Source organism: Danio aesculapii, chromosome 18 (assembly GCF_903798145.1).
Source record: "Danio aesculapii chromosome 18, fDanAes4.1, whole genome shotgun sequence".
Taxonomy (NCBI): Eukaryota; Metazoa; Chordata; class Actinopteri; order Cypriniformes; family Danionidae; genus Danio; species Danio aesculapii.
In genome coordinates, this window is record NC_079452.1 from 11,938,015 (window position 1) to 11,955,992 (window position 17,978).

The 17,978-nt window shown below is 36.8% G+C and overlaps 1 protein-coding gene across 1 annotated transcript in view; it reads right to left on the reverse strand.

The window, feature by feature from the left end:
• Positions 1 to 7,817: 7,817 nt before the first annotated feature.
• Positions 7,818 to 17,978, reverse strand: part of rasa2 (RAS p21 protein activator 2) — a 105,940-nt gene continuing 95,779 nt past the window's right edge. Inside the window, exons 18-22 of the mRNA XM_056477988.1 lie at positions 17,716 to 17,798; positions 13,740 to 13,948; positions 13,541 to 13,644; positions 13,122 to 13,293; positions 7,818 to 9,940 (exon numbers count right to left, since the gene is read on the reverse strand). Coding sequence (XP_056333963.1) covers positions 9,910 to 9,940; positions 13,122 to 13,293; positions 13,541 to 13,644; positions 13,740 to 13,948; positions 17,716 to 17,798 — 599 coding nt within the window. The 3' untranslated portion in view covers positions 7,818 to 9,909. The remainder of the gene's footprint in view (positions 9,941 to 13,121; positions 13,294 to 13,540; positions 13,645 to 13,739; positions 13,949 to 17,715; positions 17,799 to 17,978) is intronic.

Here is a 17,978-nt window from a genome sequence, read left to right on the forward strand (position 1 = left end):
CTGCTATGCAAAGATATGCATGCAGACCTATAAATGGCAGTCAATGGAATCAGATTTTAAGGGTATGTAAATGGTAAAGGGGTGGAACGGTGGCACAGTGGGTAGCACTATCGCCTCACAGCAAGAAGGTCGCTGGTTCGAGCCCCGGCTGGGCCAGTTGGCATTTCTGTGTGGAGTTTGCATGTTCTCCACGTGTTCGCGTGGGTTTCCTCTGAGTGCTTTGGTTTCCCCCACAGTCTAAAGACATGCGCTAGGTGAATTAGATAAGCTAAATTGTCCGTAGTGTATGTGTGTATGTCCTGGCCTTCCAGGTTGGGGGTTGAGCGTTGGGCTAATGATCCACCTCGTAAAAATTAGATGTTACAAAACACCAACATGCTGCGGCTAAATATCAATTCCAATATAAACAGCTCTGGGAATAAGTAAGTAAATAGTATTGGGGCATTACTTGAAAGCTTTATTATCATATTGAGAACCTGATTGGTTGTCTTTGTCAAATAAGGCCACCCCCAAAGTTGTATAACACTGCTATGTAATATTATTGATGTGTGACATTTAGAATGGAAGTCAATGGAATTAATGTATTTCAATGGGCCGTTCAGTCCTCATGTTAAGTCAATGGGACCTCTTTGGGACTTCCTAGTCTCAGGGGTACAACTTATAGTAGGCATGGGCCGATAACCGGTTTCAAGGTATACCGTGGTTTGAAAAGGTCAAGGTTTTAAAACCGCCAAAATTTTCTGCTATACTGTTCCTAAGGTATCTGTACGTTTTTTTAAATGTATTTTTTAGGACAGTATCTCTAGCAGAAAAGATATCCAAGATGCCATTTTAAATTGTAATGAAATCTGTGTTATGTCAAGTCAATGATTCATTTGAATGATTTAGCCTGACATGTTTACCGCTCCAAAATATTTCAAAAGTTTATCAAAATAAAAAATAATGTGTTCAAAAGAGAAAAAAAGTTTAAGTTTCTTACCCAGATATTTAAAAATAATATATTTTAGAGCAGTAATCAATACCGTTAAACCGTGATATTTTTATCCAAGGTTATCATACCATCAGAATCTTTTACTGGATCGTGCCTAGCTTATATCCCTTTGCAGGGTATGTTCTCACTCTGGGTGCATCCCCCTACGGATGTCATAAATCTAATTTTTCTACTAAATTCACAAGTTGGCTGTAATGTTGAGTCTATGGGTTTTGGAGGGGTTATGCTGATTGCATAAGCTATTTGCATATTAACCATATTGAAAGTTTGTACCAACAAAAGTGGCTAGTGTGTGTAAAAAAAGCTAAACCTTTATGTTTCTGGAGCCATATTCTAATTAATAACTGTAACAACAATATTTAAATAGCATTTACATTATGTTTGATCATTATATTAACAGTGTGTTCGTTGTTGAATATGACATTGATCCAAACTGTGAAAATAAGTACATTTACATGGACACCAATAATCTGATTTTAATATGATTAAGACAATACTCTCATTAAGAGTCTGCCGTGTTAACAATTTTTGATTAATCTGATGAAGGTCATAATCGAACTAAACTGAAATCAGATTAAGACATGTGAGTGTATGCCGATTTTAGTCACATGATTGAAGTGCTGTACAGACATGTAAACATCTTAAACTATTACCGTCATGTAGGATTTTAACCCCATTTTGCGACAGGATATTCCATACACACACGGCTGTTTGACACTATAGGGGAATTACCAGCCTACATCACACATGACATCACACGAGTTCAATCGTGCATTCCAGTTGCAAAAAAAGACCCGTTGCAATAGCAAACATGTAGTGTTGTGCGGTAGGATGCTAAGAAAACGTAAATTTTACCATACCCCACATCGGTTTTAATGCTAACCGCAGACGGCTTTGGCTAACGGCCATCAGCTGAATGGAGTGAGGACCTAATTAGAAATGCTGGACTCTGCAGTTCTCATTTTATATCAGGTAAGTTCACGCTATGCTGAACCATACACATTACTTGTTTTTGATTGCAGCAATGATTTCAGCAAAAACAGTTAAATATGGTTAATTAAACTGCAGACACTGAACACTTAGAATGAAATGTAAAAATGTCACATACCCTGCCATACAGGTGCAGTTCGCTGTCAGAATGCAGTTGTTTTGCTTGTTGATGATTACCCAGGCCTTTTATAGCTCCGTCTTCTTTCCTTGTCTTTGGCTAGGCAGAACCTCAGTTTTTAGCACTACAAAGTTTTGAATCTGGTAATCATGGAACATTATTTCCTGCACATGACCACACAGAACATTGTAGGCATCCAAAGACTTGTAGGCCTTTAACTTGTCTCTTGTAAAAACACTTGGAGTTTCAATGAGATCGGGCTGGATGCTTGGCTATTTCGTCTTATCCAATATCCATTGGGAGGGTGCTATCGCAAATGGATCTGTCAGACGAACGCCGCTCACTTTAACATTAATTTTGCAGAATAACTGTGCTTATCACTGGGTGACAAGCTGTTATAATATGCTGAAAGCATTATGTAAATAATATATATAATATGTTATCAAAATATTTATCTCTAATACAACAACAAACTCTGTACAGCATCGGATGCCATTCCCTCGCTTTAAATGCTAGCGCTCCCGGGTTTTTTTTTCTGCAACCTCACTGTGCGCGCATCCTGAATGTTTACAAACCGGTAATTCATCTATTCTCTACACTTACCAAATCAGTAAAGGACTCAGACACCTGCATCGCAAAATCCGGAGTTTTTTCCCCCATACGGCATCAAATTCCATTAAAACTACACTCTTCCAACAGTTCATACGTGCATCCATCTTGTTTGTCACAGAAGGATATGCAGGAAATGCTCCTAAATGAAAGTGAAAAGGCCAAACTGCAGTTTAAGTCGACAAACTAAAAATAAAACACCCAAAATTACATGAAACTATGGAGGAAACGTGGATAGCGCGGTGATGCAATAACATCAATCGAATTATGTATAAACCAGGATCATTAAAGGAACATTCAAAAAGCAACTCATGTAAACACCTTAATCATATTATCTTTATTCTCCATTTCCACCTGGGGATACTCTTCCCGAGGCCCTCAGACTATGCAGAGTCACTGATTTGATCCAAGATCAACGACGAGATGATCCCAAGGTTTCCATATCCTGGACCAGGCCGTATCCTGAGCAGCTACTGTGGTGGTCATGGAGGAGTGGAGAACATGAGACTGACTCCTGTGACGCTCCAGAGACAGACGAGTCCAGCCTCCGACACTGAGACTGCAGCTCTGCACAAGACGTTTGGCCAGCGGAGAAATTAAAATGGTCGTGTCCAACTGAGCCTGGTTTCTCTCAAGGTTTTTTTTTCTTCACTTTCGCCATTTAGTGAAGTTTTTTTTCCCTCTCCGCTGTTGCCACTAGCTTGCATGGTTCGGGATCTGTAGAGCTGCGCATCGATGGATTTGCTCTTCAGTGTTTGGACTCTCAGTAGTGATTATTAAACCACACTGAACTGAGCTAAACTGAACTGAACTTAAACACTACAAACTGAACTACACTGTTCCTATTTACTATGACCTTTTATGTAATCTACATTGTATAAGCGCTATACAAATAAAGGTGAATTGAATTGAATTATTGTCTTTTTCAGATTAAGGCGAATAATTCGATTACTGATGTCCATGTAAACGTAGTCAATCATTGTACTCGAAGCTGTAATGCAGAATCACTGATATCATACGCACACACAGAAAACACACAATCACACAAACAATATATTTATTGCAAATTAATTCCACAGAACTAATAACAGAGGAATTACGTGAGCTTGTATTGTGAAAATAACAGTATAAAAACATTTAAATAACAAAACGAAGCAAACATGTCCAGTACAATTAGTAATACACGGAAAGAAAGAACGAGAATCGAGTGGACAAAACGAGTGGTCAAGTTTGTGCAAATATTTATAGCTGTTTCGACAGACCTACGTTATTGATCTAAAAAATATAATAATTTAAAAAGAAACGCATTATTTCAACTACAAGGTTTTCAAAATGGTCGACTTGTAGACCAAATTACGGCAACAGAGTGGAACTGGAAAACAAATATCATTAGAAGAGGAGCACGTTACCACTTTTACGATATGGTGATTGTAGATTCGTACCGATATACATTCGAGACTTCAATAAAAAAGGAGAGAAAAAACAAGGCATTGCAGAAATGCAGACACTGTTCCATCGACTCAAAGATAAGTGCTAATTCGGAATGTTAAAAAATGATCGTCTAGAAATTGGGGGGTCTTTAAAGGCCACTGAATGCTGGTTGTAATAGTTTCTGTATGTTGACACAAGATGAAAATATGGCCAGCTCAGAGATGGGTTTGGGGAGGATTCAATGGATAAGCAGAAACCACTGAATTTAATCCGACAAGTATAATGAATGGAGGAGGTCTGCGGTACCACCACAATGCTAAGTGAGCCCAAACGCCTCTCTGATTTACCACAGCTATGAAGTGAAGATGATCAGTACCACATTTCCTCTGAAGCTCGCTGGAGCCTCAGAGGACCAGATCAACACGTACCATTCAATCAATGCCATCCACGTTCAGTTCACAACGTGCTACGAACATCTACATCACACGAGACAAATGAGAAACATACACACACATACTGATGGATTGTAATTGGTAGGTGAATGTTGCATAATTGTTTGTGCTAAAACGGCAGGCCTCTTTATCGATGCTCGATACAATCTGTTAGCTTTCAAATTTCATGATTACAAAAATAGACTGTTTACAAAAACTCTGTTTGAGAGGCACATCACTTACTAACACATGTAGACTGGTGTCCTGTAAGATTTACTTGTGTTTTGACTGGAGAATCAAAAAGTTCTTGTATGTTTGCTCATAAATTACACATTTTTCTCATTTGTGAAAAGCGACTTCGGACATTATCTTGTCTGATAAATGACTAACTGTAAAGGTAAATGTGCTGAGGTTCATGCATTATTGATTTGCTTCATCTGCACTATAAAAATCATAGGTTGTTTCCCTGTTTTGCTTCTACTAACTGTCCTTCATTGTCGTAGAACTCTTTCAGAATGCTTTTGAATATTTCAATCTATGTTTATTATTAATCATGTAATTATTTATTTTGAGCTGAGTTATAATTACTCTTACTTAACCTCCAATACATGTATAGTTTATTGCACTTTTTGGTGGAGAATTTGTTTATATATGATTTCCTGAGACATTTGTTCACCTTCGGAACATATATTAAGACATTTTAGACAAAATTCAAGAGCTCTTAATAGACAACAAGGGTTCTGAGCTATCCAAAGTTCAGAAAATAAACCAAAACCATGTCAAAACTTCACAACTTTAGTTTATTAATAGAGAAAACTAAACCTTTATAAAAAAGTTAATCCGCTAATTCGGTTACTCACATTAGTTTTCAAATAAGCATAAGAACAACCCAGCATTTTTAAGTATAAGATATCTTCTTTTTTTTTAAGGAAGTAAAATGATCATGCGAAACACATTAATTTGATACCACAAGCTAACAGGATCGATTTCAGTAGATCTAGATCAGTGGTTCTCAAGTAGTTTTCCTTCATGACCCAGAGTTTACACTGGATATCAGCTGGTGACCCAACACATGGTTTCATGCTCTCAGCGGCCAATAACTTTGCACAAAACTTGTGTGGTTTACACAAACCATGACCATATGGCAAGCCTTATTTAATGTCTTCAAGAAGGTTTGCTCAAACTTCACCTGATTTGTCAATCTTCATGACAGACATGATAGAGAATAGATATGGGACGCATGTCTCTCCTTTTTAAAATTATTATTGTGGATTCATAGAACACACATAAACCAGAATCATTCTAGCATTAAACACTAGTTTCTTGTAATACTCTAAGATTACTTGTATGCTATTGAAAAATTTAATGAAACTGCACAAACGGTTTGAAAGGATTTTAAATGGTCTCTGAATTAAGTAAGTGTTAAATACACAAACAAGATATTTCAAGTTTAAGCCTACAACTTCTAATACATCAGTAATACACACTTGTCATTTAACACCACCTTAAAAGGCCCGTTCACATCAAGCAAGATAAAAATAAATAGATTTATAAATATGTTATTTATTTGCGTCTACAGTGACGAATGATAAAAATTTGTTTATTTTTAGTTTATGCTTTTCAAGTCCACATTACTTGCACATCTTATCCTGATCTGACCAGTGAGTCCAGCTCATGTAATCAATCTAACCAAACTGAATTTAACAATCACAGTAAGTGGAATAGTAGTGGAATAAAACAACTAATTACTTTTTCACATCATGAAGATAGCACAAAGATGCCAAAAACAAGCACTGGATACCTGAGCAACTTTTGTTTTATACTTAAATTTACTTTTAATCTTTATTTATCATGGTATAACAATTAATTGCAAGAAAGACATCTTTATCTTTAAAAGGAGGGCTAAACAGGCGGTAAGCTTCTTCTCAATGTTGTCTGTAGCTTTAAATTGTGTGAGCCCTTTACAGTGAGTAACAGTTCCAAATGACCACTACCGCCACGTGTAATGCTTCCACGGTACAAAGGGATTACGAAAATAGGTTTAGGTGTGACAGAAGTTTGTGACAATGCCACCAGGGGGCACAAAGGGTGCAACATTTCAGTGGATTATGACTGGCTGTAAACATTTCATAGTTTACTTTCTGGGAAAAATCTGTAAGTGAACCCAACGGTTTAGCCTCTCTTCATCTATCTGTTAGTTTTGGTTTGCTGTTCTAATCTTGATCATTTTTCATCTATATAGTTATCATGCTTGGTATGAAAAGTCCTTTTTTTTATTTTGAAAAAGGGCATTTTCATCATCAAATGTATTAATGCAAACAGAAAAAATCATCTATTCACTGGTGTGACTTTAAATCCTCATTGGTGGTGAATTTAAGGGTGGCCTTGAATCCAGAAGACCATGGTGAAGGTCATTTCTAGCCTACGTTTACCATTTTGCTTTTGAGAATTGTATTTAGGCTTCAAAATATAATGTTTGTGTTCACTTTTTGGGGAAATTTGATTATTTGTGAAGATTAGCATGATGAACAAAATGTGTAAGAATCTAAATCTTTAGTAGGTCACTGAGCTTGTTTTCTGCAAGAAGAGACAACAAAAAAATCCAATTGGGTCATGGGAATTTAGGATAATAAATATCCATCATGGCTGCATTATGGTTCTCAGAAGGATATATTGTGGGCAAAACTGTACAGTGTGCACAGAGCTTTGTTAAAATGCAGTACATTTATGCCAATTATGGCTAAAAATGTATCAGATGCCATTAAAATATGTATTTTGCATTGTTTATGTGTGATCAGAATGATGAATACTCATCTTAATAACAGGTGTAAACTGGTAAATGGTTTATAATCATATTGTATAACTACAAACTAATAAAACTGAACAGATAAAAAGTTAATTACATTTAATTAGTTTTAGAATTTTATGTTTTGTTTAAATGTTAAGCCTATTTACTTATTAATAATATTACTATTATTGTGTCATTGTACAGCATAATAGGCCTGCATTACATTTGTTACTAGTTGCGAACCAACTTTCCAACCTACATTTTATATATCTGCAAAACACAAGTGTACCAAACAGAACAAATCAGTCTACAACGTTAAAGCAAAGACACAAAAAACCTTCAGTGCAGTTTAATATATATATATATATATATATATATATATATATATATATATATATATATATATATATATATATATATATATATATATATATATATATATATATATATATAGGACCGTGTAGACCAGTAAATCATTAGGGGGAAGTTATCAGGAATTTAGACATCAAGCCCACAATAAAATTAGAACATAACTGCGAAACCACAGACGCGATGCAGGCGATTGTTACTTGTCAAGCGGAATTATTACCAAACAATCTACATTTAAGGCTCTCTTAAAACCCTAGTGAGCTGCCTTGTTGACAAGGAATTCTAATTCCAAACAATGGACTATAAGCACACAGACTTTTAATTTTCAGCCAGGCAGCCCAAGGGCTTCCAGTGAACTGTCTTTCCATTACACGTACAATTGTCACATTTAAGACCTGATTTCTTTAAAAATCAGCGATCTTTACTGCTTAGATATACGATATAAAGTGGGTCTTAGATCGGACAAGAAGCACTGCATTACATTCAATCTCCCCCGCCATGTCTTTAAAACATGACCGTTTATTTTACCTTAGTATTTTTTCAATGCAATTTCTGCGCTAGCCAGTGCTACTGACGGCGCTAGTGGTTACAACGGTCTTTCATCTCATTCGACTAAATGAATGCTTAAGTCTATATATTGTAATTACATTACAACATCGATACTGTAAAAACAACCTTGTGAAATTGAAAATACCCACACAACCGGAAGTTCATCGTTGGCTATAAAACTCTAGCTGTGCATAGAGCCCATTGTCAACAGAATCTGCTGTTAGCATGTTGCTAAGCTAACACTTGAGCAAAATATACATAAAACATGCTGATATTGAGAAATATTTTATCAATACTTTTAGTATTTGATTGAACTAAAGTAGATTTACAATCATTATTTCGCTTTTTGGATCATTTTCAAATGTTTTGTTTCTCGCAGTGCATTATGGGAAGGCATTCCCTGCTAAGATATCCCTTCCCTGACTTATTTTATGTTAATGTTACAATTTCAATAAAAAAAATTATAATTGTAGGCAGCTCACTAGGTTTTGGAATAGAGCTTTTGACATTATATTACAAAATATCCAAATATCCTTTAGTCATTAAACAGTAAAAATCGTTGTCAACGTTTCATCCAAAAAAAAAAAAAACGATTGAATAGAATTTTCCTCCATGTTTATCAAAATGTATTACGCTCCCAAAACGTACGACCATGAAAGATAGACATTTTCCTTTTTGTTTTTAAAGATCTGTCATTGAAAAAACTACAGGTATACCATTTTCAAGTCATGAAAACCTACAAAACAACATCTTTGGCGTAAGAAAAATAGCTAGTAAAAATCTACAGGATATGAATGTTATCTACAGAACATTACACAAGGGTTGATCATGTAACTGATCGATATTGGGAAAAAATAAAACAAAAACAAAAAGGTTGATACCACGTATCTAAAACAATCTCATCTGGAATATTTCCAAATATCTAAAGTGCTTCTGCATTAGTCCCTAATTCATACACAAGTGTGGGATTGTAAGTACCTCCACTGAATTTATAAGGCAGATTAATTCTATCCTCTACAGATAGAAAACCGTGCACACACTCAAATGACGGGCCAAAAGGGATGATACTACAAAGAACGATGAGAATTCCCTTTGACATCGTTATTTTACTTGTCGAAACATCAGACCAGCAGTAGTCTGAAGAAACCGATGGTTTACGAAGAAAAGAAAATATGTGAAGGTTTGAGTACTTTCATAGACTATTTTAGCAGCTATAATTCCTCAGACTTACTCTTGGTGTCTGGACTTTCACAGCCTGTTTAGAAATGGATAAGAGGTGATTGAATCTTTTCTTACTGTGCGGACTGGCAATTGAGGTTACTTATAAAACTTAAAAACCGATACAAGACTGAGATCGGACAGGCACACAGAGAAAAGAGCTTGATTTTCTTTTTTTTTCCAATGATTAGCAACTCACAGACACGCCACTGGACTCTTGACTGGCCGAATTCTTCCATGTACACTGTAACTCCAGATCAGGCCACTGCTGGAGAGGTTAGACTCAGTCTTGTGTGGAATGGCAGCGATTTTTCGTAGCATTATCAGAGCGCTGTCACGATCCTGTATATCAGCAAACATGGCGCCCTCTGCTGGTGTGGATGTATCAGCTCCACCTGGTCCCACGATTGCAACGTTACGCCGTCTTTCCAACTATAGGATTCTCTCTACAAACAAGGTGAAAGATGCAACTTTACTGTAAGTACGAGACATAAGACATGATTTTATGAAGCACAAATAAGGCATTTTTGAGTGGAATAAAAATGATTGCTCACACAAGAATGAATATTTAATGTTAATCTACTCACCCTCAGATCATCTGAGAGATGAAAATCTTGGTGGCTCTCAACAACATTAAAGGGGTAGTTCACCCAAAAATGAAAATGTTTTCATCATTTACTCACACTCAAGTGGAACACACAACAGAATATTTTGAATAATGTTAGGGGGAAAAAGCCATTGACATCCATATTAGTAACAAAAAATACTATGGAAATCAATTGCTATTTTCCCCGCAACATTCTTCAGTGTAACTTCAGGGTATCTGCAGGTTTCTAAGAGTTATATTTTAGAATTTTTAAGACCTTTTTTTATACCACACAGAATGAAATTTAAGACTTACAAATGTATAGTATATTTTATAGTACTACATTTGCAAAAAAAAGCACACAACTTATTAATTATCATCTTTAACACTCTTTATTACATATAGAGAGAATTAAAAACAAAAAGACAGTCTTTGACCTGTGTAACTAATAACAATAATAATAATAATAATAATAATAATAATAATAATAATAGGGATGCAGCAGAAGCACCGTTCACCAGTCAAGCTGGTCATGCAAAAAAATAGTCGGATTTCGGTCCCTGGCCAGATGATTGGTGCATCTCGAATTCTTTATTTGCTAATGTACGGGTTGATGAAGCTATTACAAAAGCTCTTACAGAGCTATTAAAAGAGCAAAATCCCCACAAAAATCTGTTTGTGTAAGCAAAATCCAGACGAGTGTTAATTTTATAGGGTTCATATATATATTTTGTTCAGGGTGACAAATAGACAGATTTCAAAACAGAAACAAAATCTTCTTTATGGCGTCGGTTCAATTGCATTTTAAGACCTTTGATACACAGATTTAAGACAAATTAATGTTTTATCTTTATACTATGGAATTTAAGATGTTTTAAGGATCTGCGGACACCCTGACCTTCTAATGTGTTCAACAAAAGAAACTCAAACAGGTTTGGAACAAGTGGAGGATGAGTAAATGATGACATATTTAATTTTTGGGTGATCCCCTTAAGTTCTTATGAAGCAAAACTGTCAGTTTGTGTTTGGAGTTAAGAATAATAATGTTCAATATCTTGCACAGACTTATGACTGTTTCACTTTATAAGAGCAAACATATGATTAGGAGCCAAAGGTATTCATTTAATTTTGCCAATGTATGTTTTGTTTGACTCTCAAAGTGCTGATAGTGGTTGACCTGCATTTTTAGGAAAAACCAAGGACCAGTATTAGTTAAAAATCTATTTTTAATGTTCTACTTAAGACGAAAAACTCACCGGCATTTTTTATGTTCTGAGAGTGAGTAAATCAAACCAATTTTGGGGTGTACTGTCACTTTAAAGAATTTAAAAATGTAAATTTTAAAATTTAAAACTTTGAAAAATCTATAGCTGTAAGCGAAATTGCTCTCTATACCTTAATTCACGATTCCCTACATTAGTCCACTAATATATACCACTTAAGTAGTGAATAGAGAGAGTGAATTTGAGCACTGAGTGCAACAAAAGGAACTCTGTTTTCTTTTTGCTTTGCTGATTGATAAAAATGAAATAGACCTCTTGCTCAGACCCTGTGATAGTTATTTAGCCCTTAGTGAGCTGTCTATTAGTAATGAAACAAACTATTTTTATTCCTGTCATGTATACAAACTTTAATCTAACAATTAATCAATTTATTTATAAACTTACATTAACAGCATTCGGCTGTGGATGCCATCTTGTGGTCAGATGTAGAAATGCCCAAACTCTTAAGGCTGATTTTTACTTCTGCGTCAAACGCACGCGTATGCTACAGTGCAGCTTACACGTGGACGCATAGCCCTGGCTGTGCCTGTCCGCATGTCAGCCCACCTCTCAAAAAATCTCTGTGATTGGTCGGCTTGGTAGCGCTGACGAGTGTGGGCGGGACCGAAAGCCACATGAGTCTGTTGGAGTGACTGTTCGAGTCCCATGAAGGAGCTCCAGATGAAAAGATTTGTTTTGTGTTTACCTCATAACTAAAGTTGTTGCACATCCGCCGGTTCCTGCCTCAAAATGAGCGAGTTTGAACCACTTGTACATTAAGGAAGCGTTCAGAAAAAACAAAACACCAGCGAAGAAACTCGAAACAAAGGAACATAAACACATCACTGCCAACTAGCGTTTCAGGAGTGTTATTGCAGAGTAACAGAAACAGAAGTATGAATGCACAGCTACGTGGGTCACGTCTATAATTTGACGCAGAAGTATAAACCAGGCTTTATGGTGCCTTCACACCAGACGTGGATGAAGCGTCCAGCGCGAGTGATTTACATGTTAAGTCAATGCAATGAAGTGGCACAAGTTGAGTGTTTTGCATGTGTGACGCACAAATCACTCAAGTTGGGAAATCTGAACTTCAGCGGACATTCGCCTCGCATTAACTAATCATGAGCTTTCTCTTGTAGGGCCATGACTAGGACTTAGTGCCTGTTGTTGGTGTCCCGAGGGGAAATCCTCTTGCCAACACCAAACAACAGTTCATCAAACTGGGCTTGGTTCAGTCTGATGCACCGCTGAAAGCCTCCATCACCCAGGTATAGTTTCTGGAGGAGTTGATGAGCTCACAGAGCTGGGTGCACCTCTGAAAGGGTCTAGTGGACTCAGACATGGTGCATAATGAACATTTGCTGTTTTCTAGCCTTATTAAAGCACACATCACACATCATTGAAGTGAATTTGACGCACGAATGAAGCAAGTAAACTCAATGTTCACGAGTCTATTTACATGTGGAATTTTTTTTTTTTTTTAATAAATAAAAAATAAAATGAAATAAATAAATCACAGTTTATTCTGTGTCTCGTTTGAAAGTAGCATTAAAGTGCATTATGGGTATTCTCTAGCTTTTGAGGGTACATCAGTGTACACTCGTTATTGCGGTGCATTGAGGGAATGATTGAGTGCGATTCAGAGCGTTTATTACGTTTTAGACAACTCTATATTTGATTTCTCCCTCAAATAAGGCACTATTTAAGAGTATAGGGGGTGATTTCACAAAACAGCCATATAGATCCTGCCAATTTTAGCACATTTTGGTCTCTTACATAGTGCCTGGTTCATCAGTTAGTGCCCCCTTTGAGTCATGGTGAGACTGCAGCTCGTCCAGCACTTCTCCGAGCTCCTTAATGGTGCGGAAGGTCTCTTTAGGGTCCTGTATAGTGAAGGCCGAACACTCCTCCTGCTGCCCAAGATACACTGACATACCGGCACAGACGTCTGCAGAGACCAGCACAAACAAATCAGTACATTTTATGGGGGTCATGACAAGATAAACCCAATCTGTAACATCCTCCAAGTTTCATAGCTTTAATCATCCTCCTCGTGATAAACTAGTATTCATTTTACCATACAAAAAATGATTTGTTAGCATAATATAAAGGAATTAATGACTAAATATTAACTGTATATTTCAGTCATGCACAGTAAATGGGGCTGTTTGTCATCGTTATTAGGCTATACACACCCTCCATCTTCTGTAGTCTGGAGCGGTAGGAGGAGAAGAAGGAGAAGATGCGCTCCGTTTCCCGGTCACAGTCGATGTCCAGTTGAATATTAGCCAACACTGTGCTATAATGTAAAGACAGACATTTAAAAAAAATGGCACCATGTACAGTTTTGTATATACACTGATCAAATGTGCATGCATTAATATGATTTCTTACGCAGTGCAGGGTTTGCAGCCTGGAGCACTTTCATTGGGCTCCTTACAGCATAACCACGATCCACTGACATAAGCAGAGAGGTGAAATGTGCTGAGGCGTCCCGGATTACACCGGCTGACCTGACTCAACACCTCAATCCAGCTGTTGGTCTCTACACAGTTATTCGCCTGGACGTACAGGGGCTTCTCTGAGTGGATTACCTGAAACATCTGCAAAACAAAACGAGGTAGAGGAGTGTGTTACATTTAGACTACAGATCAAATGTTTGGAATAATTATTGCTGGGGTCAGATTGATTATTTGACATACACTGTAAAATATAATTTGTTGACTTTACCTAAACATGCAGTATGTAAGTTTGACACCCAGTGGTTGAACTAGGTATTGTACCCCTGGTTCAAAACCAATGACTGTAAAAAATATGCATAATGCGACAGCACCTTTTCCCATTAAACGCTTCGAAGGCAAAACGCCTCGTGATGGGCACAAACTGTCGCAAAAGACTGCTGAAATTGGAGCCTGGGCATGCACAGAAGGGACTACCAGATGGAGCCAGAGGCGGAGCCACGGAATCAAACTTCCAACCAAACGCTTGTACGTCAAATTAACCACGCCCCCCCGAACTTCTCATTTGACCACCCATATCTGCACTTTAACAAAGGCTCGCTAATATACATATAAGCACTTACATTTAAAAACACGTAAAACACTGTTTAACAAAAACAGTGTGACGTAAGCTGTTATAATTTAATATAAACAAAATATATTGGACTGCAGAAATAAACAATCTTTCATACACTAGCCTGAGTTAGACTCAGCTATGAGCACAAAATATTTTTCTCTTTTAACGGTTTGTTGATATTGATTATCTTCACAGGGGTAGAAATAACATTTGTAAATTATGAACAATAACATATAAACATACATTTTTAGAAAGGTTTTTATTTTTAATGAGCAATCAACAGGACCCAAAATGTACGCACCATGGACAGCTATTTACCGTGCAGGAAAATTCATGCGTTTAAAAGATAAACACAGCAAGATTTTTAAACACCACGAGGATATTTACACATCCCGTCCTTGCGCTATATAAAATAATCGTTGTTAATTTGTACAATAAACTTAGCAGCATTAATATTCTACTGATGTCTATATGATATAGGTCTATCAGCTGCTGCAACGTAGCTTGTATATCGTTTATCATTTTTTGCCTCCATTTTCATTTGGTTTATTGGATGCCTTAATATCTGGCAAATAAGAATTTACTTTCATTTTAATGTTTAGTAGGTGTTTTCAAATAAAAAGCCAACGGTAAATGGTGTACAGTATACAAATTATAACATTTACAGCTCTCTTTGTGATTTAAGATTCTGCTTCTAGAACATTATTATTTTATAACCACAAATTCAGTAGATTAACTCAATAACATGCTGAAACTGAAAATGTCAGAGACGTCCTTTAAATTAAATTCAAATAACGTTACAGGAGATCGATGTGGAGATAGGCTAACATTAGTTTTGTCTTCCTAATTGTTATTTCAGACCCATAAAGAGAATTACTGCTAGATAACGATTACCTGTATTTTTCCACTCATGGCTACGCGTGTATCAGCAAACTAATAATAAAACCAGATAAAGCCCTCACTTTACCGAAGAAACAGGGATCCATCAGATCCTGTAGGTCAAAAAGTTTAGTTTACTGCTAAACTCATTTTATAATGAGTAAAATAACACAGAAATCGAATAAAACACTTCAATCTCCTCCAGAAGCTCTCACGGTCTGCTTTGAGCAGTTGTCAATCACAATTGTTAATCGCGATGACACGCGCCTTTTTATAGCATTAAATTACTGGCTAAAAACATACTCTCTACAAAAATGAAGATCCGAATCTATATCAGCGTGATAACCAGTGGCTTAATTGACCAAAACCATATTTTGAGAAATTTTATTCAAAGTGTAATTATTTTTTTTATTTGGACTTAGGTCTCGTTTATTAACACGGAGGAGATGGGCTTGTATTGCAGCCAGCCCCCAGGGGGCGATCTAACGGCCGGGAGCATCACTCAAAAGCAGGCATGTGGCACATTTGGATTTGATCAGCTGTTTAAAATCATGCTGGGTTTTTCCCTCCTCTAAGGGCTTATTATGCAGTAGTGATGCGCGGATGGCGGTTATATCCGCGGGCGCTGTGGATAATCTGCGGGTCGGGTAATAAAATACATTATGATTAATTGCGGGTCAGTTGCGGGTGGATGTAGCGGGACATGGCTGTGGACCAGCGAAAAAGCAGAGAGTGGGCTATGCAAAATGGGAAGATATGAGACGCCCAATAATAGGCTAATGGATGAAGTGCAAGAGTAGCCCACTGTTCAAAGTTTCAGTTAGAGTCATCATCAGAGAAAAATCTGCTATCGTTCAAGAAACAAGATCGCTTATTTACATGACTGCAGCACCCTGCGAGGAGAATCTTGTTCATTCTTACAACATGCGGTGCGAGCAAACGCTCATTCGGGGCAGCTGGCCGCGTTTTGGGGGCAAGGCGGAATCGCCCGAAACCAGGCACAGTAGATGCTATTCTGTTTTGCACAGTGCGAAGAAAAAGGCCAAGTAAACACAACATAGCTGCTGTTTAGGCTGAAGTGGCAACATTTTTGTTTTCTTGTTCCTGTATCAGTAAAAGCTAAAATGTCTTATTTTTACTTTCTGTATCTATTTGAAAATGAAGAAAATGTTGTCTAAAGACAAACTTTTGTTTTTATAAATAAATGTTCATTTAAAAACGTTTAAGATGAACGTATTATCAGAGATGCGCAGATTAGTTCACAAAATCTGCTGTTAATATCCACGGTGACATATCATCATGCCTAAAACAAATTAGGCATGATTAGGCAAGAATTAAATTGTTAAAGTGATGATCGGGTGCAGGTCGGGTGCGGATACATATATCAAATAAAACTATATGTGCGGGCGGGTGGCTGATTAGTATGGAGCCGCGGATTCGGGGTGTCACTTCAGCTGATCCATGCATCTCTATTATGCTCTCTCTGTCGCCATCTTGTGGATGGCGCTGTTTTATAAATCTTTAATATAGCCACTATTCTTATAAATAAACTGCACAGTTGCACTCTAAGCAACTACGTTCTTCCCTAAAAAAGCCTGAAAAGTACATTATGTTGCCCAACAGCTGCAATGTTTGTCAAACTGTAGTTAGCTTATTGATCTGCTGTCATTTTATGTGAGCGGAGTAATACAGGAGGGTGAAGAGGCTGTACAAGTTCTGATATTGCAGAAAATTGCACGGCTATCAGCCAACCAGACTCGAGGACCAGACAGAGCCGTTTTATAAAGTAATATATTAAATGTTTGGAAACTAAAAAGAAAAAGTTCAAAGTTCAAAAACAGCATTTATTAGAAACAGAAGTCTTTTATATCACTGCACATATCATTAGTTGAATGGAGGTGAATGACAGAGTATTTCTTTCTCTTTATTCATCGTATCAATTTTCTGATGGGTAGTGCATCATGATTTCAACAAAAATATTAAGAAGCAAACATGTTTCAGCACTGATGGATTTCATTTAAAAACATATAAAAATAAAACAGCCTTTATAGTTTAGAATAATGTTTCAACAATATTAAAGTTTTTACAATGTTTTTGGCAAAGTACATGCAAGCTTGGAAAAGCGTAAAAGACTTCTTATTATAGCCATAAATATTCCAAACTTTGGAACAGTAAACAAACCGTAAATTTGCATTTGTCATTCACCTTTATTCAAAGAAATGTCGAAGATTTACATTTCATTTGTATGTTTGTCTCCTGGGAATCAAACATAAACACACACACACACACACACACACACACACACACACACACGTATACACATATACATATATATATACACATATACACACACACACACACACACACACACACACACACACACGCACACACACGCAAACACTATTGAGCTACTCACGTTTTTGCGATTAAAGGCACTTTCTTCCAGTTTCTCAATACCAAGGATGTTTTTCACAGGAATGACACACAGCGCTTCTTTCCCTGTACACAATAACAAAAACAGATTTGTCCATGTGGAAAAAATAATAATAATTCACACTTGGCCCTTTGGTCCGTTTGTAAAAAAAAATTTAAGGAAGGGTCGGCGATGCAGGTAGCACAACGATTTTTATTTGTTTTGTTCTTTTCAAGCACAACTCTCTAAGCGTCTCTCGGTCTCGT